The 22,212-nt window shown below is 41.2% G+C and overlaps 6 protein-coding genes across 12 annotated transcripts in view; 2 read left to right on the top strand and 4 right to left on the bottom strand.

Moving 5' to 3' along the window:
- Positions 1–402: 402 nt before the first annotated feature.
- LOC144007426 (uncharacterized) lies at positions 403–2,276 on the bottom strand. Of its 3 annotated transcripts, none has more exons than XM_077507088.1 (5): positions 2,169–2,276; positions 1,810–1,949; positions 1,541–1,659; positions 1,316–1,459; positions 403–1,206 (listed from the first exon to the last, which is right to left on the bottom strand). In XM_077507088.1, the coding sequence occupies exons 2-5, from the start codon at positions 1,910–1,912 to the stop codon at positions 724–726; spliced, it is 849 nt and encodes a 282-aa protein (XP_077363214.1). In that variant the 5' UTR covers positions 1,913–1,949; positions 2,169–2,276; the 3' UTR covers positions 403–723. The 3 variants fall into 3 exon arrangements, with proteins under 3 accessions (XP_077363214.1, XP_077363213.1, XP_077363215.1); XM_077507087.1 differs by having other exon boundaries at positions 1,810–1,957; positions 2,169–2,270; XM_077507089.1 differs by lacking the exon at positions 2,169–2,276 and having other exon boundaries at positions 1,541–1,656; positions 1,810–2,151.
- A 263-nt stretch (positions 2,277–2,539) lies between these two features.
- Positions 2,540–6,754, bottom strand: ndufv1 (NADH:ubiquinone oxidoreductase core subunit V1). Of its 2 annotated transcripts, none has more exons than XM_077507074.1 (11): positions 6,691–6,754; positions 6,004–6,100; positions 5,845–5,927; positions 5,607–5,777; positions 5,239–5,422; positions 4,035–4,224; positions 3,733–3,945; positions 3,483–3,649; positions 3,323–3,404; positions 3,101–3,246; positions 2,540–2,815 (listed from the first exon to the last, which is right to left on the bottom strand). In XM_077507074.1, exons 2-11 carry the CDS (start codon positions 6,097–6,099, stop codon positions 2,738–2,740), a joined length of 1,410 nt encoding a protein of 469 aa, XP_077363200.1. In that variant the 5' UTR covers position 6,100; positions 6,691–6,754; the 3' UTR covers positions 2,540–2,737. The 2 variants fall into 2 exon arrangements, with proteins under 2 accessions (XP_077363200.1, XP_077363201.1); XM_077507075.1 differs by lacking the exon at positions 6,691–6,754 and adding an exon at positions 6,549–6,572.
- Positions 6,755–7,254: 500 nt separating this feature from the next.
- On the bottom strand, positions 7,255–17,281 carry LOC144007418 (potassium/sodium hyperpolarization-activated cyclic nucleotide-gated channel 2-like). Its single transcript, XM_077507067.1, has 7 exons — positions 15,238–17,281; positions 11,660–12,089; positions 10,996–11,157; positions 9,438–9,656; positions 9,059–9,205; positions 8,232–8,472; positions 7,255–8,164 (listed from the first exon to the last, which is right to left on the bottom strand). Exons 1-7 carry the CDS (start codon positions 15,885–15,887, stop codon positions 7,962–7,964), a joined length of 2,052 nt encoding a protein of 683 aa, XP_077363193.1. The 5' UTR covers positions 15,888–17,281; the 3' UTR covers positions 7,255–7,961.
- hax1 (HCLS1 associated protein X-1) overlaps positions 15,547–22,212 on the bottom strand; it is a 26,985-nt gene continuing 20,319 nt past the window's right edge. For all 3 annotated transcript variants that reach the window (XM_077507082.1, XM_077507083.1, XM_077507085.1), the window contains exons 15-18: positions 20,800–22,141; positions 20,620–20,698; positions 18,067–18,342; positions 15,547–15,693 (exon numbers count right to left, since the gene is read on the bottom strand). The gene's annotated coding sequence lies outside the window, so the exon portion shown is untranslated. The remainder of the gene's footprint in view (positions 15,694–18,066; positions 18,343–20,619; positions 20,699–20,799; positions 22,142–22,212) is intronic.
- On the top strand, positions 17,732–19,007 carry ecm1a (extracellular matrix protein 1a). The gene is made up of 4 exons (XM_077507092.1): positions 17,732–18,033; positions 18,100–18,344; positions 18,462–18,667; positions 18,732–19,007. Exons 1-4 carry the CDS (start codon positions 17,967–17,969, stop codon positions 18,736–18,738), a joined length of 525 nt encoding a protein of 174 aa, XP_077363218.1. The 5' UTR covers positions 17,732–17,966; the 3' UTR covers positions 18,739–19,007.
- Positions 19,153–22,212, top strand: part of LOC144007420 (phosphatidylinositol 4-phosphate 5-kinase type-1 alpha-like) — a 6,080-nt gene continuing 3,020 nt past the window's right edge. Inside the window, exons 1-6 of one of the 2 annotated variants that reach the window (XM_077507073.1) lie at positions 19,153–19,542; positions 19,911–19,933; positions 20,626–20,712; positions 20,807–20,937; positions 21,805–21,922; positions 21,996–22,148. In XM_077507073.1, coding sequence (XP_077363199.1) covers positions 19,488–19,542; positions 19,911–19,933; positions 20,626–20,712; positions 20,807–20,937; positions 21,805–21,922; positions 21,996–22,148 — 567 coding nt within the window. In that variant the 5' untranslated portion in view covers positions 19,153–19,487. Of the gene's footprint in view, positions 19,934–20,625; positions 20,713–20,806; positions 20,938–21,804; positions 21,923–21,995; positions 22,149–22,212 lie in introns of both variants that reach the window. The other variant, XM_077507072.1, reaches the window with a different exon arrangement.

Raw genomic sequence — 22,212 nt, 5'->3', positions numbered from 1 at the left:
CGCTGTGTTTGTTTTGTTTGCTTGCACCACTTTCGTTTAATACTATTTTTTCGCAACGTTTTAAAACGTATATTAAATTTAATTAATTATAAATTCGGTGTTAATTTTAATTAGTCAATTAAGCTCAGACAAACACGGACATTACCTTCATATAACTATGCATACATTTATTGACGTATTTTTATTTATTTTTTTTAGGCTATGAAAACTTTATTCCGCAGCTCGTACTTGTTAAATATATATTACACAAATTTAACATTAAGTAAGCTATTTTGTTTTATTAAGTTATTAATTAAACGTATTTTAAAAGGCGTTTTCTCGTGACGTCCCGTACCCCTGAACACGTCCTATCTATACAAGTATATAACAATTATTTTGAGAAAAACTGAAACACACCAATAATAAATCAACAAATATATGCCGTTTATTATTCCATACATTCTCATTATTAACCTAAAAGCAATGATCAAATGGTTTGTTTTGTTTTGTTTTCCGGGGGAGGACATTCACAACTGCTCAAATTTCACAATAAGCTTATCCTTTTTTATATATAGTACATACATTTAATATGACATTCTGGGGACTTCTAAATAACTAAAATGGTCACTGATGTGGAAAATGATTGCCATTAAGTATAACGTGGGAAAAAAAGGTGGTGGTGTTAGGGTCAAAAAAACAAAACACAAAACAAAATTTATGTACAAACTGCCATTGATGGCAGGGTCAGCGCTTCTTGCAATTCAAAGAAGATGGAGGCAGTGCAGAGTGCTGGCTCCTCTTGTGTGCCCTCAAGGCATCAATGGATGGGAACAACAGATCACAGTCTTCTTCGGGACACGGAATCTTCAGCTCCTCTTCCTCTTTTTCATCCTCATCTTCATTGTCATCGTCATCCTCCTCCTCGATCCTCCTTTTCCTTTTCTTACCACGCGCTTTCTTGGTCTTGGCCGGCATGTTGCATTTAACAGTGGGCTTCATTTCTGCATTGTTGGCCCTGTCTTGGTGGCTCTGCAGCGCTTCGTTGGTGAGGAAGTGGCGCCAGCAGATTGAGCACATTCGCCCATCGCTTTGCGACGCCGCCACCACGTCCCGGTCGTGCTCTTCGATGCAGTGCAAGTGAAAGTCAAGGAGGCTGCGGCATCCCACTTTGCACTCTCGGCAGCGCCACACGCCTTCCACGCAGGGCATCCGTTTGTGCTTGTAGAGCTGTGAGCAAACAACGAGTCAGGAAAACAATCTAGGTTGTGGATTTTCACCTATTGGAGATTGGTTCCGATAAATGCAGGTTCAGTGGACTTGCGTTTTTTGCACTCACCGCACTAAAATTGATAAAAACTTCGGAGCAGAAGGAGCAGACGGGGATTTCGTCAACCGGGTGGTGGAGCTCATTGTGCACCTTTAGTTCTTCGGGGGTAGCAAAAAGCCTATCGCACTTATAACATGAGAACAGCGTGTTGTTCTGTAGAGAAATGAAAAACGGTTAACTGCCAGCCAGCCAGATACGGCTTATTGTAGACCAATGAATATTGACCATGTTTACCTGCATCAGCTGTATGTTGTACTGATCTGGGTGAGTCCTTCTCAAGTGGTTTTTTCTAGCTTTAACGGAGTCAAAAACGATGAGGCATTGCGGACAGTGCGCGTCGTCATCGTCCCCTGCTGCATGATAACCACAAATAATGGTGGAAGCTTTATGCACATACACTATTCACAAATCAAACAGTGCCACGGAAATAGATATTATGTTTTGTTTGTTTTCTAGTGATCCTTTTTGCATACGGTGTACCACCAGTCAGGTGAACATCTTACGGATTTGCAGCAGAGACGTCGCAGAAGACTCATCAGATTTCATCTCTCGGTCGGTCGTGCTCATGTTAGTGCCCACGATGACGTCCTCGACTTTTTTGTCCATGTCTTTATCCACTTCACGACAAACTGTACAATCAAATCTAAAACACTGAGTACAATAAGATCATGATGACAATCAACGGTCACGATTGGTTAAAAACACAAATGAACAGAGAGTGATAGCGAAACAGTCACAGTATATATATTTTTAATTTAACTCTGTTCATTCACCACGTATAGTACATTTAACCACTGCTTAATTGGACTTTGAAAAATATCAATATTTTTTTGGGGAGATGGAAAAACGAAGGTTTTCCTACCTCTGATTCTACGTCCCAATGCGTTATCCATCCGGGTCACGTGAGGACCCAAATTCCCGCCGAATCGCGGCGTAAACATCGCGAGAGCTCCGGTAATCGCACACACAAACTATTTGTTCAACTATTATTTATTTATTATTAAAGACTTCTACATCTATAGAACTACAACTTTATTGTTGTAATTCGACCTTTAATTAAAAAAAAAAAAAAAAAAAAAAAAGACTTGGCTATATTCTCAAATCGACTAAATTGGCCCAAAGCTAAGGTAGGGAGGACTAATTGGTATATTATGTTTGATTTATTGGCATGCAGAACCCCAAAAGCTATTGATTTCTTTTATTTATTTTGTTAAATGATCGGACATAAGAAAATTATTGCACTGATCCCAAGCTACAGCTTTGGACCAGTTCATATGACTTTATTGACATTTCCACCAACCAGGGAGACAAAAAAAGGAAACACATTATTTCTTTTCTTAAATACTTTGTGAACAACACAAGCATTCGTATGTTGCAGGTAGCGATGAGGCACAGGATCGTGCGCACAAGGATGAAGGTCAAGCGGACTTTTTAAGCGCTGGCCTGCTTCTCTTCCTGGAATCGGGCGATTCGGCTTTCCATCACGGGCCTGAAGTGTCGGATCAAGCCCTGAAACACGAGGAGAAAATCATGATTGAGTAAAGATTTATATTGCCATGTTAGCTTCTTGTGTGAAGTGACAGCTAGTTAGCCGTCAGATGCTACTCAAGAAATGAAAATATGATTAATCTGAATGGGAAATTTAATGTTAAAAGATGGAAACTAACCGCTAGCATGTTAGCCACCATATGCTACTCATGTCAAGAAATCAAAATATAATTGACCTGAATGATCAATTCTGTTTTGAACTACTTCTTGTTTGTTAGCTACCATATCCTCGTCCATTGGGTTTACCTGAACCGGCCAGGCAGCGCCATCTCCCAGGGCACAGATGGTGTGTCCTTCGATCTGCTTGCTGAGCTCCCAAATCATGTCGATCTCAGATTGCCGTGCGTCGCCTTGCACGAAGCGCCACATCATGTTGTTCATCCAGTCCACTCCTTCACAAACATAAAAAAAAAAATTTAGCCACAGTGAATGCAGTGTAAATTAAGTATGGTGTGAACCGGGCGGGACCTTCTCTACAAGGTGTGCACTGGCCACAGCTCTCGTGCTTGTAGAACTCAATTAGGCGGGCGATAGCTCTGATGATGTCCGTCTGGGAAAACAGACCCCGCCCCCAAATTTAGACGTTGAATACGATTATAAAACTTGCTAGGACGGGACAAAAACATACGGATTTGTCCATGACGATGACCGCCGCCGTACCCAGGCCGGTCTGAGCTTGGACGAGTCCGTCAAAGTCCATCAGCACCTCCTCGCACACCTTCCTGGGGATGAGCGGCGTCGAGGAGCCGCCAGGAATGACGGCTAACAGATTGTCCCATCCGCCGCGAACGCCGCCTGTATATCAGCGGTCAGGTCCTAGCGTTTATCGTACGTGCTAATATCTAGCTTGGATGTAAGCGTAGGTGCGTCTCGCATACCTGCGTGCCTCTCAATGAGATCTTTCAGGGGGATGGACATCTCCTCCTCGACTGTGCACGGGTGGTTGACGTGGCCCGAGATGTTGAATAGCTTGGTGCCCGAGTTCCTCTCGCGGCCGAAACTCAGAAACCAGTTGCCTCCGCGGCGGCAGATGGTGGGCGCCACGGACACCGTCTCCACGTTGGCCACTGTCGTCGGGCAGCCAAACACGCCTTTGCCACAAAAACAAGCGAAAAAATAAATAATTAATGGAAGAAATGATGAAAATGTCTGATAGCGCACGTCCTGTGCGGAGACTCACCCACGTCGGCAGGAAATGGCGGCTTGAGGCGGGGCTTTCCCTGCTTCCCCTCCAGCGACTCGATGAGCGCCGTCTCCTCGCCGCAGATGTAGGCGCCGGCGCCGCGCATCACAAACACGTCAAAGTCGTAACCTGAGCCGCACGCGTTACTGCCGATGAGGCCCGCCGCGTACGCCTCGTTGATGGCCACCTGAAAACATCACGTTTTTACACACAAGATGTTGGAGTATAATTTTTTGGCTTATTTATGTGTTTCAATTTTTTTTTTTTTTTTTGCTTATTTTGCTCATGTGCAGTGAAAATACAGTGAACTATAAAGATTTAAAAATACAGTATAGACATGTATATTTTATACTATGTTTAAAATCGGATTGTTTATATTTTTAAATTTGTTATTTTGCAACATAAGCAACGCAAAAGAGTGGAAAATAGTCTTTAGTATTGAAATTTGTTACATATTCTTAATGCAATTACTATGTTTGTTTAATTTTTTTTCGCTACATAATTTATAATATTTTCTATTTATCAATTGTATGATTATACATAATTTTTTTTCATGTCCTGAATAGGGCAAATATTGTTTTGTAATATCCACTTTAAAGTGCTTTATAAATAAAGTTCAGTTTTTTGGAATTTACGTTTTGAGATGAAAATATTGCTTTATAATATATAATACTTTAATGTATTTATTTTTGGGACAATTTTTTAAAATATTTTCTACTTTTTTGCTATTATAAATACGTAATTATTCTTTTGGTTTTATATTTATTATTTTGCACATGTTCATACATTTCGTGAAAAACAAATTTTTCCTATATTTTCCTATAAATACATTTCAAACTGTGTATTTAATTATTTTTACGATGAATTTTATTTTAACTGTACAAGGAAAATGGATGGACCTCGCAACACAAAATCCATCGGTACCTATAGAGGTCCACAAGGGGGCAGTATTCCTTCCTTTTCCTCATTCCTATTATGTGTTTACTAAGTGTCATTTTATGACACATTTAACTTCTCTTGCTAAGTCAAGTGTGAACTAAATCATTGGCCATATAATCACTAAAACGTGTTTGATGTCTGAAAGGAATTAATTCACATTATTCCCTATGATACATTTTGTTTTTAAATGAAAACAACCTAAGTCAACAAGCAGGGTTCTTCTGCAAAAATAAAACGCCGTTATTGAGGCATGCGATCCGACCTGCAGGTTGGACGACTCGTTGTAGAACTCCCCGCGGATGTAGATGTAGGCGGCGCGCGCCGCCATGGCCCTGCCGGCGACCAGGCAGCCCTCCACCAGCTTGTGGGGGTCGTGCCTCATGATCTCCCGGTCTTTGCACGTGCCTGGCTCGCCTTCGTCGGCGTTCACCACAAGATACTTGGGCCTGCGGGGAGGACAAAACAAATTGTTTCATTTTTTTTTTTTTCTTGGATGAATGACTGCACTACTTTCCTACTTCAAGAAAGTTTTGACACCATTTTATGGGAATTTCAGAAAGCTGAGTGCATGTTCCAAAGAAATGAATGTGAAAATGCAGGGCATGATTGTATTATGAGTGTGTTTCGAACCTGCCGTCACTGGGCTTGTTCATGAAACTCCACTTCATGCCAGTGGGGAATCCGGCGCCTCCTCTCCCGCGCAGGCCCGATACCTTGATCTCATTGAGAATCCAGTCGACGCCCTTGAGAAGGATCTCCTTGGTTTTGTACCAGTCGCCACGCTTTATGGCGCCATTCAACCTGAAGCGCACGATGTGTCAGATGAACCACAGAATTGTGTACGGGACATAGCTTTGCCAGGTCTTACTTCCAGTCATGACGCCCGTAAAGGTTGGTGAATATCCTGTCCTCATCTGCCAGTGGCCCAAATGTTGTTTTCTTAGGTGGAGTCTAATGAAAACAAAACATATATATATTTAAGATGCTTGATTATGTCATAATTCCAGTGTAAATATATGGAGGGTACCTGTGCGGTGCTGTTGAATCGGACGATGGCGCCTTGACTGAGCGCCGCCGGGGCGCGCGCCACCCCGCTCACGGCAGCCCGAGACAGGGACAGCATCCTGGGGAAGTCCATTTTTGGATTGACTTTTTCAACTTGTATTTTTTACATGATTACATGCTTTATAATGGTCAAAAAAGTGCATAACTTATAAATTACATTTTAATGAAGTTTGACCGAATGCAATCAAACATGATTTGGACATTTAGTACAGTAGTATATGAAACCCATCTCACTATATTTGAATGTTTTACCTAGTTGTCACAAGCCTTGTGTATAACTTTGTTATGCAGGTGAGATAATCACAAATGCTGAATACGAACACACGGCTGACTCAACACGTACTATATTAACAATTGTGGTTCATTGCGTTATTGTAAAAATATTCATATACTGTGTGACATATATACATGCACGATATAAATATATAATACAGTGACCTCCACGCCAGCGGTGCCACAGTTAGCATTAGCCTGTGATGCTAGGCTGACTCGCTGTTATAACCTTGCCTGATTCATGAGCTAAGGGGAGAAATGGCGGCACCGTGTCACAGTATCCACACGGAACGAACATGTTGACTTATAATTCATACAGAACGAGACTACATGAGACAAAGTAGGAATGTGCTCGCATTAGCAAGCCATCACGTACCTGCTCTTCGTACAGTTTATGAAATCTAGACCGGAAGCGCTGTTCACATCCCGGAAGTAGTTGTCTTCGCGATCGAGTGGGCTACTAAGGATTTCTTTACTTAATTGTACATTTTTAGTATATTTCAGTGAACTCTAACTTGATAAAAGTCCTATTTATTTTATTTTTATGTATTGAATCATAAATATGAATTGTAAATCTACAACGAATGACCGGAGGGAGGTGATGCTCACATTCCGTAAACAAGTTGTTTACGTCACAAAATGCAATAATTTGTTTTATTTTTATTTTTTAATTCTTACCCAATAAAAAAATACGATAAAATAATAATTACACCAAAATGAAAGTTTGACTATCACGAAATGGTTTAATTTATACGTTATAGAAACTCGCAGTTAATTAAAACTTTTAGAAAGGTTTTAATGTGTTTATTTTTATCATTTCAATCGCAAATCTTTAATAATTATGAAGCTATGATGCACACCGGACAAGGTGACAAGCCTGAAGTTGCAACGAGTTTATGTACTTATAATTTTAAAGCAATCATGACTTCAAGATACTGTATTAGTATTTCGCAGTATTTGTTTTTATTTATTTAAAATAATCAAATGAGCTTTCTCCACCAAAAAATGGGAACAGTTGCATTTCTCAATTAAGATAATGACACACTGTTTTCATAAATAAAACCAGAGAATACAATCGATAAACCATCATAACTTATCAAAAAAACATTATGTACATATTCCTGCAGTCTTATTTTGAAATTACACATCTTTTCCTGTTACTAAAAAAATTAAGCATGTCACTTTTATGATTTTTCATAAATCTAATATGACTACATACATTACAAACTACTACTATGAACACAACCTGTACAGTTGCCGCAGCGTATCCTTGGTAATTATTAGGCCTTAAATCCACCCATGCACATACAGCATGTGAGATTACAAAAGCAACATGGTTCGGATTTCCAGCCATCCAGCTGCTGCTAGCATCCTGCATGATATGATTGACAGCCTCAGTCATAGAAAGCACAAGAAGATGCGAAGCAATATTTACATTGGGGGGGGGAGTACTATTTCTATAAATAGTGGCCTTTATTTAGTCAGCTGCATGTGGTAGGAAGGATCTGATGGGAAAAAATAAATAGTATTACACAACTAAATAAAATTGATTACTCAGTAGTATAGTAATGGAGTATTTTTACTCCAAGACTGGTCATGGGTCACATTGGGTTTGTTGTTTTGTTTATTTTTCAGACAGCTCCGAGGTCACTCATTTGAGGTAGGCTGGTGGCTGGGCCTCCGGGCGACCCGCCCCAGTCGGTCCACGGCCACGCTCTCGAAGGCCCGCCTCATGAGCGGGTGCTCCTCCAGCACCTCGTTGAAGCTGTCCACGCTCAGCGAGTAAAGACGGCAGTACGTCTCGGCCTTCACGCTAGCTGTGCGTCGCCCTTGAGTCAGCAGACAGATCTCTGAAAACAAAAGAATTCGGTGTTAAATCGCGTGCTAAATCAGGTGGAAAGTCATTTGAATAACTACCCCCAAAATAGGCCCCGTCGCTTAGTTTGATGTCCTTGCTGCCTCGCGGGATGACCACGACGGTGCCGTGCTGGATGAAGTACATCTTGCGGCCGAGCGTTCCCTCCCGTATGATGTAGTCTGCGGGCTGGAAGACCTCAAAGTGCAGCTTGGTGAGGATCACGGTCACGAAGTGAGGGTCGGTGTTAGCAAAGAGCGGCATGTTGCCCACCAGACCGCGACAGTTGTAGCTGACGATTTCCTGTCAAGAAGAGAAGCCAAAAAAATGATTTCAAATTTTGCAATCATCAGGCTTTTTCCTGGTCCCATTTTTTTTGCCTAGTCACTTGTTGCCAGGCAGATTTAGTAAGGCTCAATCTTGCGTTCCCCAAACTAAATATATCTGTTTTTTTTACTCACAATTGATTTAATTTTATCTGACTTTTTACAGCCAATATTCATGGGGATATTAGTCACCACCAATAAACAACAACAAAAAATTGTGAATAATTGACACACGTTACAATTTTGATGATTAAAAAAATGCAAATGAATGGGGGAATAAGGTTATTAAAAAGTCAGGGGGGATTCTGGGTACCAAAAAGAAACCCAGAAATAGGAGAATTGTTGGATTGCACTGAATTTAATAAAACCATTTTCTATTTTTTTAAAACCTAATTTCAATTATCCAGATTTTTTTTTTGAAACCAGGGATGGGTGAGTACCGATAAAAGCTACCAAATTCTAAGCAAAAAAAAAAAAATGACATTCAGTAAGTCCTCCTCTGCAGTAGGTGGCGCTACACTGCGTCAGTTTGACACATCGGCGAGTCATTAAAAATAGCTGACCTCTTTCAGCGGATCACTGAGCTCTCCCAGGATGCTGTCCTCGTCAAACATCTTCCCTTGGAATCGTTGCTCGTAATAGTCGTGGATCCTCTGGCGGAGGTCTGCAGGCAGCTTGTGGAACGACATGTACTGCTCCACTTGCTTATACTGGACAAGAAATAAATAAGAATATGGAGTTGACGCGTCACGTTTGCCACCACGTGATGTGTAATCAAAATAATGATGGATTTAGTCTTCATTTGAGTGGATTACCAAATGATTTGTATGCAAGCGGTCATCCAAAACAAAGGAGCATTTGCTGATGTTACATCATGTCGATATGTTTTGCAATATTGTGCACAATGTCAGCTTTGCAGATGCCACGTGGGGCTTACCTTACCTTCTCCTGGTACTGGCGGTGCGAGGCGTCCAAGGACTGCACCAGGTTGGTGGCGTGGCCCAGGAACATGGCGTAGCAGGTGGCGCCCACCACCATGCTGATCATGGTCAGCCACACGTCGCTCATGCCCTCCGGGGGGTGGGCGCCGTAGCCGATGCACAGCATGTGACTCATGGCCATGAACAGGGCGTACGAGTACTGGATGTGCCACGTGGCGTTCTGACCGGGACCGAAGGGGCAAGTTAAAGAAGAATGACGCTCATCCCTCGCACAAGACCAGGGGTCAGCAACCTTTACTTTTAGGCCAAATCAATAATAAAAAAAAAATCTGTCTGGAGCCGCAAAACATTTGAACATTATAATGAAGCGGTGTGTTAGTTGAATAACGTACTGAGAGCCCATGAGCTAATTAGAGCAACACCATAATAGAAAAATATGAAGCATCCAATAATGTCATTTTCATTTTGATTCATTTTCTTCTACCTTTTGTCTTCCGCCTATAGATTTTTTTTTTTCAGCTTTTTTTTTGCAATCTTTTCTGGCAATTTTCTGATTTTTTTTCCCCCCAAAATATTGTGAACATTTTATGGTAATTTTCAGGATTTCTTCTTTTGTTTTGGGGCATTTTATAGTTACATTTTAAATGCATTATTTTTTGCCTTTTCCATTAAAAATAAATGTTTTGACTTTTTTTTTAACAATTATTTTCTGCCTTTTTTAATTCTTTGACATTTTTGCCAATTTCATGGACTTTTATGGTAGTTTTCTGCTTTTCCTCTTCCATTTTTTTCTGGCAAATATAAATGTGGACTATTGACATTTTTTGAATATTTAATGATTTTTTTTTTATTAAATCATTAATTCATTTACAGAAGATTTAATCCAAAAACTAAAAATATGTTTAAAAAATATTAATTAACTATTTATTTTTTAGAGACCTACAAGGAGCCACAGGAAAGAAACTGAAAGATTAATTTTCAACTAACTTTTGTCTTCCGCTTTTGTTTTTTGTTTTCCTACTTTTTTTGCTACCATTTTTCAAATTTTTTTGTTTGTTTGTTTGTTTTGCAATTTTGTGGGCGCTTTATGGTAATTTTCGGGATTTCTTATTTTGTTGTTGAGCGTTTTATAGTTGCTTTTAAACACATTCTGTTTTGCCTTTTTCTTTAAAAAAAATCAATTTTCTGCCTTTTTAAAAATGTTCGACATTTTTGGCTATTTAATGGAATTTTATGGTAATTTTCTGCTTTTCCTCTTCCTGTTCGGACATTTTTCGGTATTTGAAAAAACTTTTTCATCCACCCTTCGTCACTCTTTTTCTGACAACTTTAAAATGTGGAGTCTGACATTTTTTTTTTTGAATAAGCAATTATTCATTTTTAATCTAAATCATTAATTGATTTAAATAATAATTTATCCAAAAACGAAAAATAAATCTGTTAAAAAACATTCATTTCTACTAATTTTTTTAGAGATCCACAGCGAGCCACATGTGGCTCCAGAGCCGCAGGTTGCAGACCCCTTCACTAGACAGTTTGCTGTACTTGTGTGTACTGACCACCATGTTGTTCTTGGACACCCAGCAGTCTGCGGGGAAGTCCTGCAGCATGGGCACCATGAAGGTCAGGCAGCCGTCCCAGTGGCAGAGCAGCAGCATCATGCCGATCAAGTTGACGATGCGCACCACCGCGCTGGCCAGGTCGTAGGTCATGTTGAACATCTGAAGCAGAGAAACCGCAAGCTTGTTAGTTTTTGGTGTTGTCTCAGTCTGTCTTTAGTCGTCTTTGGCTTTTGTTTTGTTCTTGTCTATATCGCTAACGCTAACAAACTGCATATTTGTCGTTACTGTTGTTCCATCCATCCATCCATTTTCTTGACCGCTTATTCCTCACAAGGGTTGCGGGGGCTGCTGGCGCCTATCTCAGCTGGCTCTGGGCAGAAGGCGGGGGACACCCTGGACTGGTTGCCAACCAATCGCAGCGTTACTGTTGTTGTTCTGTGTATTATTGTGTGCCTGTTTGCTGAGTTTTTTCCCCCCCCACATCCAGAGTGGTCCCCTTACAGTAGCTTAGTCTGGGGTTGTTTTTTCCCCTCCCCTTCCATTATGTTTTTTTAACTTGACCTGACTTGGACAGAAATGAAATTGTGTCTGTTCCGTTTTGTTGTACCCTGTAGCATCCAATGACAATAAATCTATTCAGATTGGGAAAGGAAGCCTGTACCTCCTCCCACTGGTGGATGTAGCGGATGAGGCGGGACAGACGCAGGAGTCGCAGCAGGCTGAGGATCTTGGTAAAGCGCACGATGCGGAGGGCTCGAGCGGTCCGGTACACGTCGGACGAGTCCTGCAGGGACTCCAGGTCCACCACCAGGAAGATGTAGTCCACCGGGATGGACGAGATGAAGTCCACCAGGAACCAGGAGCGCAGGTAGTGCAGGCGGATGCACTTGGGGTCCAGCACGATGTGGCTGTCCTCGCCCTGGATGCCCGTGCGGAAGTTGAAGACCAGGTCCATGAGGAAGAGCGTGTCGGACAGCATGTTGAAGGTGATCCACGGGATGGTGTTCTGGTCTTCGAAGAAGGTGATGCCCCACGGCAAGATCACAAGGTTGCTCATCATTAGCAGGAGCATCAGCAGGTCCCAGTAGAACCTGGAAGGAACCAACAAGGACTCTAAGACAGAAATCATCCGCACAATATTGTGGAGCGACCACATCAGAGACTACTTCAACATTAATTGTCACTCAAGACTTCATCTCCATTTATCATAAGATCTTTGTGGTAAGACTATTCAAGACTGCTTTCCTGCCTCTAATAACTGTTGAGTTTGTTGACTTGACTGTCAACAAGCTAACATGCTAACACACTACACCAAATGACACAATTGGCAGCAGTCAGGTCAAATGACAACAGTGTGCACGACCCATTTCATGTGAGGTCTACTTGTGATTGTGGCAACAAGAGGAAGCGCTCCCATTAACAATGCACGTTCGTGTCACCCAACGCACCGCAACAATGTCACCGCGCCGCCCGACACGCCACCAAAATGTTTCTGTCAGATGTCCTACAAGGCGCCAGCCGGGTCTCCAGTGTCGTGCGGGACCGGTTTTGGGTTTCACGCTTTTCCCTCACAGATTCTTTTTCCGTCCGCTGTCAGTCAATCCGACGTCTCGACTTCATTAAGGCTCTTTTTCATTCGATGCCACGGGATGTCGAGCCATTGAGAAAAGAGGACGTGATGGGCGGGTTAACATGAGGACTTCATCATCATCTCGTCTCATGTTGCAATAGATTAAGTGGCCACTCCAGAGAGTCTGGAGGCTTTCATAGCTGTTGAAGCGTGCTAAAGAATATACACAGAACAGTACGCACATTCTATTCAAACTTCAAGGCTGTAAATGGAGCAATACATCAGCAGAAGGAGGTTTTGCGTTGAACTTTTTTAACCCCTAGACTCTTGCTAAGAAAGGGTACACTAAATTATTAAAAATCTGCCTTTGCAATTAAAAATACCGAAATAAAAATCATTACAAAGATAATAGAATGAATAAACATAGCCCTTTAAAAAGATAATAAAACGAATACATAATTTTAAATATCTGGCTACGTAAATATATGTAACGCTGCACTTGAAAAGACAAAAATAATTAATTTTACAGAATTCTTCATAAAGAAAAATGTGTAAAAGAAAATCAAAATAAATAAACATATAATAAATTACAAATATGCCTGTACAAATATAAGTGAATATAATTAATTTTACCTTAACTGAAGAAAATACAAAAAAAAATGTTAATTTCTAAAAGATAAAAACATGAAAAATAATTTCCAAAAAAAATCTCTGAATCTGAAAAATCTCTGCCTTTATAATGAAAAATATGAAGATTAACAAAGATAACATCATCGTAATCGCAAAAATCTGATAATATTACATGTAATTCTGGCATTTGAATGAGAAAAAAAAATTCTAATTAATTTTTAAAATCTGCCTTTTACAAAAAAAAAAATACTAATACAAAGATGAAAAAATAATTATGGAAAATGAACAGGATAAACCCTGCCTTTACAAAGAAGAAGAAAAATCACAAAACTAATAAAAATAACAATAAATAATGTTGTGAGTGGACAGCCGTTTTGGCAGATTGCTGGCTAAGACCTTCTGTCCACTCCATGTCAATTCCCCCCTCAACCGCCCTTAATTTCCCACCAATTGTCCTCTGTGCACTTCTGTATTCCGGCCAAATAAAGTGATTGGGGCGGATCACACCATCTGACCTCCGCCTCCATTTTGAAGACAAGTTTGCAGCATAAGGCAAACGGTCCTGCCATAATCCCAGCCACAGCTGCCTGCATATTATTGCATAATAAAGCAAGATTGGAATTATTCTTAGTATTCCCCCCCACGTGGGTTGACCGTCTGGCATTGGCCCGCATGCTGCTTATGCATTGTGTGAATTAGCAGCTATTATTAGGATGTAAGACGGCAGATAGATTGCAGCAAGATGTTGTCCAGCTTTTGGCAAATCCGTGAAAAACAGGCAGAATTGATGGAAACGAATGAATGAGTGGAATGGAGGTGTGTGTGTGTGTGTGTTCAACAACAGGCTGAATAATCCAGATGATCTTGTCCTATATACTGTATCAGTAATCAAATCCCTTCATCGCCTTATACCACATACTGCATCAGTTGCTGTGCCGCACTCTGGACTTGAAAATTTAGGATGCGGTCACACTAGTTGGGTATGTCTGTACCTAACAAGTCAGCTGAAGTCACTGTGAAGATGTATGATTGGACAGTAATGACCTTGTGGGATGTTTTGGGAATGTTTTTGCAGACAAATGCATAGAAGAAAGCCATTTTGATGGGTATGACGACATCTCACATGAAACCACTATATAGATTCATGTTAGGACAGCCTTGTTTTATAGGAAAGTTAAAAAAAATAAATAAATAAAAAAAACGTGCATAGAGGGGATGTAGTTGGAGCACTTGCACACCCGAGACAGGTATGATTTTCACTCGTGATTTAGCTGAAATCACAATAGGTTTAGACATATCTGACCTATACAATGTTTTGAGAATATTTGTGTCATCACATGTTTAAAGGAGATGTAGTTGGAGATTTTGTACATTACATGAAGTCACTATTGACCTATAGTACCCAGGTATGCCTTGCACGTCATCTGAAGTCATTGTAAGTACAGATGATCTACATGAACATTTATAGCAGGGCTGGGCAAACTCGGTCCTCGAGGGCCGGAGTCCTGCAGGTTTTGGATGTTTCCCTTCTCCACATAGCTGATAAATGATCAGCTCATCAGCAAGCTCTGCATAAGCCTGATAACAATCCTGTTGATTGGAATCAGCTTGTATTAGAAGAGGGAAACCTCCAAAACCTGCAGGACTCCGGCCCTCGAAACTCACCCCTGATTTACAGTAATTTTGTGAAGAAGGGATGTATAGTAGTTTTGCATAGATGGGTATGGATGCATCTCCCTTGAAATCACAGGTTGGGTGTCCGAAAGGCAAGGACATTTTGGGGAATATCTTTTCCAGTCACACATGTAGAGCTGATTTTTTAAAAATAGACTCGACAGGTATGACTGCACCATAGCTGAAGACTATACCGGAGAAGGGACGTATTTGTGTCTATTCTAGACACTAGATGGGTAAGACTGCACCTTAAGTCACTATATGATGATATAGTGATGTTTTGGGAACACTTTTCATAGTCATTTGTGTAGAAGGGATGTAGTTGTTGCTTTTTTACACACTAGACGGGTGTGGCTGCACCTCACCTGAAATCACTATAAGGATGGATGATCCACACCCCAAAGGACTTGACCCTGGCCTGCTCTGCAGCGACGCCCTTGTGGCTGCCGAACATGCGCAGGGAGAACTTGTTGACGCCGGGCTGCAGCATGGCTCCGAGCTGCTTCTGGAAGTACGTGGACTGGTCGAGCTGGACTTCCTCGTCGTCGTCCTTGTCGTCGTCAACCCCGTTGAGCTCCAGCAGCCCGGAGGGGTCGGCCGTGTAGTCGTCGTTGTGCGTCTTGACCAACGAGAAGAGCGTCTGGCTCACGTCGTTGTGCTTGTCCGCCTTGGCGGAGGGCGTCCCGGGGCAGCTGGCCTTCTGGGAGCCGCTCCGCCATCGGGAGAAGCGCAGGCTGCTCCAGCTGCGGTAGCGCGGCGTGTCGGGTTTGTGACTGGGACTGTCGCTGATGCCCTTCTGGTCTCCCAGGCTCCTGGAGGGGCTGGTCATGTTGAAAAAGGAAAAGTGTCTACTTACAAGAAGAATGGAGCTGTCATTCTTAACTACTTGGAAAAAAAAAAAAAGTGTTGCAATTGTCTGACGTGCAAGCTTCATCCGCCTCCTGCCTAGACGGATGCAAATTGCCAGGCAGGAGCTCATCAAGTAGCCTTCAATAATCGGCTTGTTGCGACACATGCGTCCACTCACCTCCCTCCGTCCCTCCCTCTAACGCGGCGGCCCAGAGCGGTGATGCGTCTGCAGGTCAAATTGCGGAGACATTCTCGTTCAGAGTTGAGCAGAGCTCAATGGGTATGAATTACTCATTAGTGGGCAAACCTCTTAAAATGATGGAAGGGAAGAAAGTCAGATAAACAGAGTGAAATGGACACAGGTACGCCTAAAAAGTCATTACAACCTATTGACTTTTTTTTTTTTTGCACACACTAGACAGGTATGAATGCACCTCAGATGCGGTTATTGTAACCATAGATGACATATGGGGATGTTTTGGGAATATTTTTTTAGTGAGATGTGTAGAGAGGATGGAGTGGTAACTTTTGTACACAGACAGGTATGGATGATTCTCACGTGAAATCACTACAAGAATGACTAGACGGGTATAGCAGCACCTCAGCTAAAGTCACTGTGAGGATGGATGCTTTGGGAATATTTGTTGTAGTCACAAGTGAAAAAGGGGTTTTGTTGCATCTTTTGCGCACACTAGACGGGTATGACACCTCATGCTTTAGATGGGTATGGCATCTTGAGCTGAAGTCCCTATAAGGATGGGTGTCTCATAATGGACGTTTGAGGAATATGTGCAGAAAGGATGTATACTAGTAGACAGGTTGTTTGACCCAACTTAAAGTCACGATGAGGATGGATGTTTTGGAAATATATTTTCGGACGTGTATGGTGGCGAGTTAGTTTTTGTCCTGTGCGTGATCTGGTCAGTGGCCAAGCAAATCAGTGGCGTAGCAGATCACATTCCAAAGTGTCACGGACACCAGTGACACACTTGAGATGCACTCCAGTCACAATTACAGCTGCTAGTGTTACATCGGCCAATCACATCATCACAAGTCAAGTGGGTTGTAAGCAATGACAGCAGAGAAAGTGCAGCTGGAGTATGGAGCATACTGTACGACATGGCCATTGCGTAACTACCTTTTCATGTTATTCAGAGGGGAGTCAAAAAAATGTGTTGACTGTGGTTGTGCGTGAAAACAGGAAGCAGCTGGTGAACACGCTGGCGGCTATTTGATAACAAAAATGTAAACTTAGCATGTTCTTTGGCAGCTGGAGTTTACCGTGACCTTTTGTTGGGTAGGAGGATGAGCGCTTTTCGTAAACACAGTCAGGGTGCGTCGTGTTCTTCACCCCGGAATTCTGTCCACAGTCAACACTTTTTCTTTTTTTTTTTCAGGAATCACTTGATAAGAAGTTGGTGTACAAGCATATAAAGAGGAGTTCAAAACATTGTGAAAGAGCTGGTCGCGCATCTCATAAAAAATAAATATTTATGTACTGTGTTTGTTTTTTTCAGTTTTTAACCAGAGAAGGCAGTTTATGCCATTCATTATCATCATCATTATTTCATGTTATTGTTATATTTTATTATGTTGGTGGTATAATTCACTGTCCAGTATTTTATTCTACATTTTACATTTGGTATAGTTCTTACATTTTTAGAATTTTTTTTTTAATTCGCTCAACAGCATACGAAAATGTTACGAGGCAATGTATTTTACATTACATTTCATATTTATTATTTATTTTTGTTCACTTAGAATTCATCTTGCGAGAGCAAGGTTAATTATTATTATTCATCCCCAAAACTATATTTTGGTTCTGAACTTTTCCAACATAGTGAGGCAAAAATGACCATTTAACCCTCTATCATTTATGTTGTGATTTTGATGAGTGTGGTGTTTTCTGTTCAAAAGTAGCATCCACAACAGGAACGTAACGATAGTCAATGAGAATCGATAAGAAGTACTCATAATGGATTCGAAATAATTAAATTCTGATCAATGGATTTGAAATAATTAAATTCTTATCAATTCCCATTCCCATTTGTTGGCATTTTGTATGTTCAGCAGATTGTCTCCCATGTCCTCAAACTTGCCCCCCACTATCCTCTCAAGGGATGAGCAGAAAAGTGGGGCCCCTCCCCCGGGTGAATATAAGCAGCCTGCCTGTGAACTTGCTGCATTTCAGATCTACGTATTACTACAAACAAACTGCTAGAAAACACATTCACTCACTCCAGCCATGACTTGGATTGGACTTCTTCAAGGGTTTGGGATCCTTCTGATCGTCTCCCAAGCAAATCTCGGAGGTAAGGCCAATTTCTCATCAAATTAAAAAGTACCTTCAGGATGATCCATCTTTCTTGTTTCTCCAGTGGAGTCCAGAGAAGTCGATGTGCCGTTCCCGCCGGCCCGGCCCACGGCCCTCAACCTGGAGGCCATCTGCAGCCAAGGTCAGGGTCGCCCCAGGTACCCGGAGAGCTTCTTCCCGAGGAGGGGGTCGGGACACTTCAGGCGGCGCGGGAAGGCCATCAATAGACTTGAGTCCTGGTACGCTCAGTGCTGCAGTCTGGACGGAGAGGACAGGGAGGCCGCCGTACTCTGCTGCACCAGGCAAGCTGTGAGTCAAACGCAACAGAAGAAAACGTCAGCGATCAACAGTGGGGTTGAAGTCAGGGTTTTGTGACCTGCAGATGACACTCTGTGGTCAATCCATGTACTGTTTATCTGTGGTCAGTGGAAACAGGCGCTGGAACAGTTCTGCATCGAGGAGTTTGGAACCATGACGGCGCACTACGAGTGCTGCAGGAAGCAAGGGGACGAACGCTGGACCTGCTTTGACAGCGAGCTGCCAAACCCGGACTACCTTGCCACGCCGGGGTACATCGCGCCCGCAATGCCCCCTGAGCCTGACTTCACTTTCGACCCAAATGCTTGTGAAAGGTACAGAAACGTTTTGAAATAAATGAGGAACAATCTTGCAAAAAATGATTTAATTTTTCTACAGGTATTAAGAAGAGGAGAGGTGTTTTCAGCCAACCAGAGGGTTTGATTTTGCCCAAGTCCATGCATGTATTACAAAACAAGTCATATTTCGCGCTTTTTTAAGTAAATAAAAGATAATCACAGTACTCTCTCACTGCAATCTATAATATGTCCACGAGATGTCCCTGTTTTCATGGCAAAAGTTATCAGTGGGACGTGTCATGTTGTTTACAGTTTATGCTGGATGGAAATTTGTACCAGAAAGTTTAATAAACACTTTAATAACTTTCCACGGTGACCCACGAAGTTTCCTTGTTTCTTTGACAAACGTTGAAGAGCTCGTCAAGAGAGCAGTTGGACGCACACATAATTTATTTCAGCCTTTGACCTTCAAAATAAAAGATTATTTGAACGCGCCCATGCCTTTAAATAATAAACATGTATTAAAACTAAAAATATTAAACAATCTATCGACTTTAGGCCTTTACTGTGTACAATAGCTCGCGCAATGACACTTCTGAGTTTGTTTGGGTTGCTTTTATTGTTGTGATTTTTATTCTGTAAAACTTTCACCGGAATTTTTTTTTCATTCTGGTTTATCGACGAATGTCGACAACTTCCGCGTTGCTTCCTTGTTTACGAACGCACAATGACAGCATTAGCTTTACGCCGTAAAATATGGCTTGCGATCAGAATGATTTGACAGTTTATTTAGTTTCCCTCCTTATTTTAGTTAGTTTCGGGCCATCGGCGTGTTTATAAAGTGAGAAGTCTCGGAATGGCCACAGCCGCAGTTCCGGAGGAGCCGCAGGGGCTCCAGAATCACCCTGGAAGTAAGTCTGACGTCATTATTAACGCTGAAAGGAAAAATATAACGTGTCTTTTCCCTCTGTAAAACTCCATTGATGTGACTTTTAAATCATCATACAATTAAAAAGTACCAGGCCGAAAATAAATATAAAAAGGATATCTGTAAAAAGTTCCTTAAAGACTTAATGGAATGGACCAAGCTGTGTAGTGTCTTGTACAAGTGATCCTTTCATGGCTAAAAGTGAACAAGGTGTGTCTGCATGTTTGGGCATCAGCCCAGCCACACTCCTGCACAATATGATTTCACTTTTAACACTGCCATTGCGAAAATGTGTAGTTTTTTTTTCTATTCATAAAAACACCGTAAAATTGTTTTCCCGTCTGTCACCAGATTCCGCTGAGGCTGCGAAAGAGGTAAGATTTTTTTTTTTTAAGGAGCTTTAACAGCTTCTACAGGATGTTATCATGCAAAAGTCCCCCACCCCCATTCAATACACTCCCCTAAAAGTAACCGTGCAGCCGTGAGGCCAATTCCTTCCCGAATTGTTGCTTTTTCCAACCATCGACAACTCTCTAGCTGGAGTAAAAATGTAGTCTTCACAGGCCCTAAACCCTAATGTTTATTGTTTGAATAATAGATGTGTAATTGAAAATTAAACAGACACAGCGTCAGGCCAATACCTCCTCGATTCATGCCTTTAACTAGTATAATGGGGTCTGTAAAAGCTGCCACCTCAGCTTCGCAATTGTGTGTTGTTGTTTTTTTGTTGGTTTTTTTCCACTCGTCAAGCCAGCTCTCTGGTTTTCCTGTTTCCTTAAACTCATTTCTCAACTCAGTTTTATTTATGGAGTAACACGAGTTTAAATAAAAATAATAAAACAGTCAAGTTAAAAACAAACAAATGAAACTAAAAATAATGGCTCAAGTATCGTGCTGTGTTGAATGCTAAGGAATAAAAAAAAAAAAAAAAAAAAAAAAAGCATAGATTAATCTTTTTGTGTTGTCTCCAGTTCAGATGTAAATACCTCGAAATAATGTTGATTTTATTCATTGATTGATGTCTAATCTAAATTCCAAATTATGCTTATGTTGTCCTTACCTCTAGATTCCAGGAATTAGTCCAGCTCCCGTTGTGAAGAAAACGATCGGCCACCGCGGAGTCGATCAGACGGGGGAGACTGTGTACAAAAAGGTGAGATGAGTAACTTACACAGTGTGAGGGGGTCGTGTTGGGGACCCCAAAAATGCTAAGATATACATGCCAACATCACGTGTTTACCTTCCAGACGCCCTCGTGGGCTCTACAAGGCGCCATCCAGCTAGGAATCACGCACACGGTTTGCAGCTTGGCTCAGAAGTCAGAGCGTGATGTGCTGCTGCAGGACTTCGAAGAGGTGGAGAGTATCTACTTTCCCGGGTGGGTGGCCTGAAGCCATGATGATGATAGCAAATGTCATTAGGCAGGATAATGTGCTTTGTTTGTGTCTGCAAGTCGAGCAGAGGTCTTATGAGTTGACTTGAGAAGTATTTAAAAACACTATATATACTCTTCTGTATTATACTTTAAAAAAATGTAATTTTTAACAAATTTTATTTATTTTTTAATTTAATTTTAAATATATTTTTTGATTAAAATGTCGAATAAATTTGAACATAAAATTTCTTTACATTTCTATGTTGATTAGGGATGTAACGATATCCAAATGTCACAATACGATATCACGATATGAAGGTCACGATATGATAATTATCACAATATTGAGGGGAGGTTAGTGATATTTAAAAAAGGTCACAATGTTGTCAAAAAAAAAAAAAGAGCTCATACTAAAAAAAAAACCCACACATTGTTATTATTATTATTTCTATTATTATTATTTTTATTATTATTATTATTATTATGTTACTAATGCACGCACACATTGAGTTCCTCCACATATTGACTTGCTTCACAGGCATATTACATTCCCCTTCATCTGATAATTAGTGTAGATTTGAAACATAGAAGGGCCAAAACATCCCAAGTCAAAATTAAATTGCACTAAAAAAAAATAGCCACCAGAGGGTGCTAGAACTGGACAAATGGAAATCAACACGACTTTTTGAACAGATGTGTTGCATTTAAATATCGTGAACATGACGACGATGATATTGTGGCAGTGTTAATCTTGCATTATCACGATATTGCGCTTATCGTTACATCCCTAACGTTGATATATTATTATTTTATTTAAAAAAAATATATACATTTGTAGAGAACTATTTTTCTTTGTTTGGACTGCTGCAGTGAAGGCAGCAGCCACACGCCGGCGCACCACTATGGCGACTTCAGGTTCAAGACTTACGCGCCCATCGCGTTCCGCTACTTCAGGGAGATGTTTTGCATCCAGCCTGATGACTACATGGTATATTTGATTTCTGCCATTTTATTGTCAAAAAACACTTTTTATTTTAGCTTACAGTATGTTGTTCTCTCAGTGTTCCCTGTGTAGCGAGGACCTGATCGAGCTGTCCAACCCGGGAGCCAGCGGGTCGCTCTTCTACCTCTCCAACGACGACCAGTTCATCATGAAGACGGTTCAGCGCAAGGAGGCCGAGTTTCTGCAGAAGCTCCTTCCTGGATACTTCATGGTAAGAAAAAAAAAAAAAAAAAAAAGAGTGAAAGCACAAAGCGCTGAAATTGGAAGTAACGCAC

This window comes from Festucalex cinctus, chromosome 19, assembly GCF_051991245.1.
Source record: "Festucalex cinctus isolate MCC-2025b chromosome 19, RoL_Fcin_1.0, whole genome shotgun sequence".
Lineage (NCBI taxonomy): Eukaryota > Metazoa > Chordata > Actinopteri > Syngnathiformes > Syngnathidae > Festucalex > Festucalex cinctus.
The sequence above is the reverse complement of the archived record's forward strand: the minus strand, read 5'-3'. Positions and strand labels throughout refer to the sequence as shown.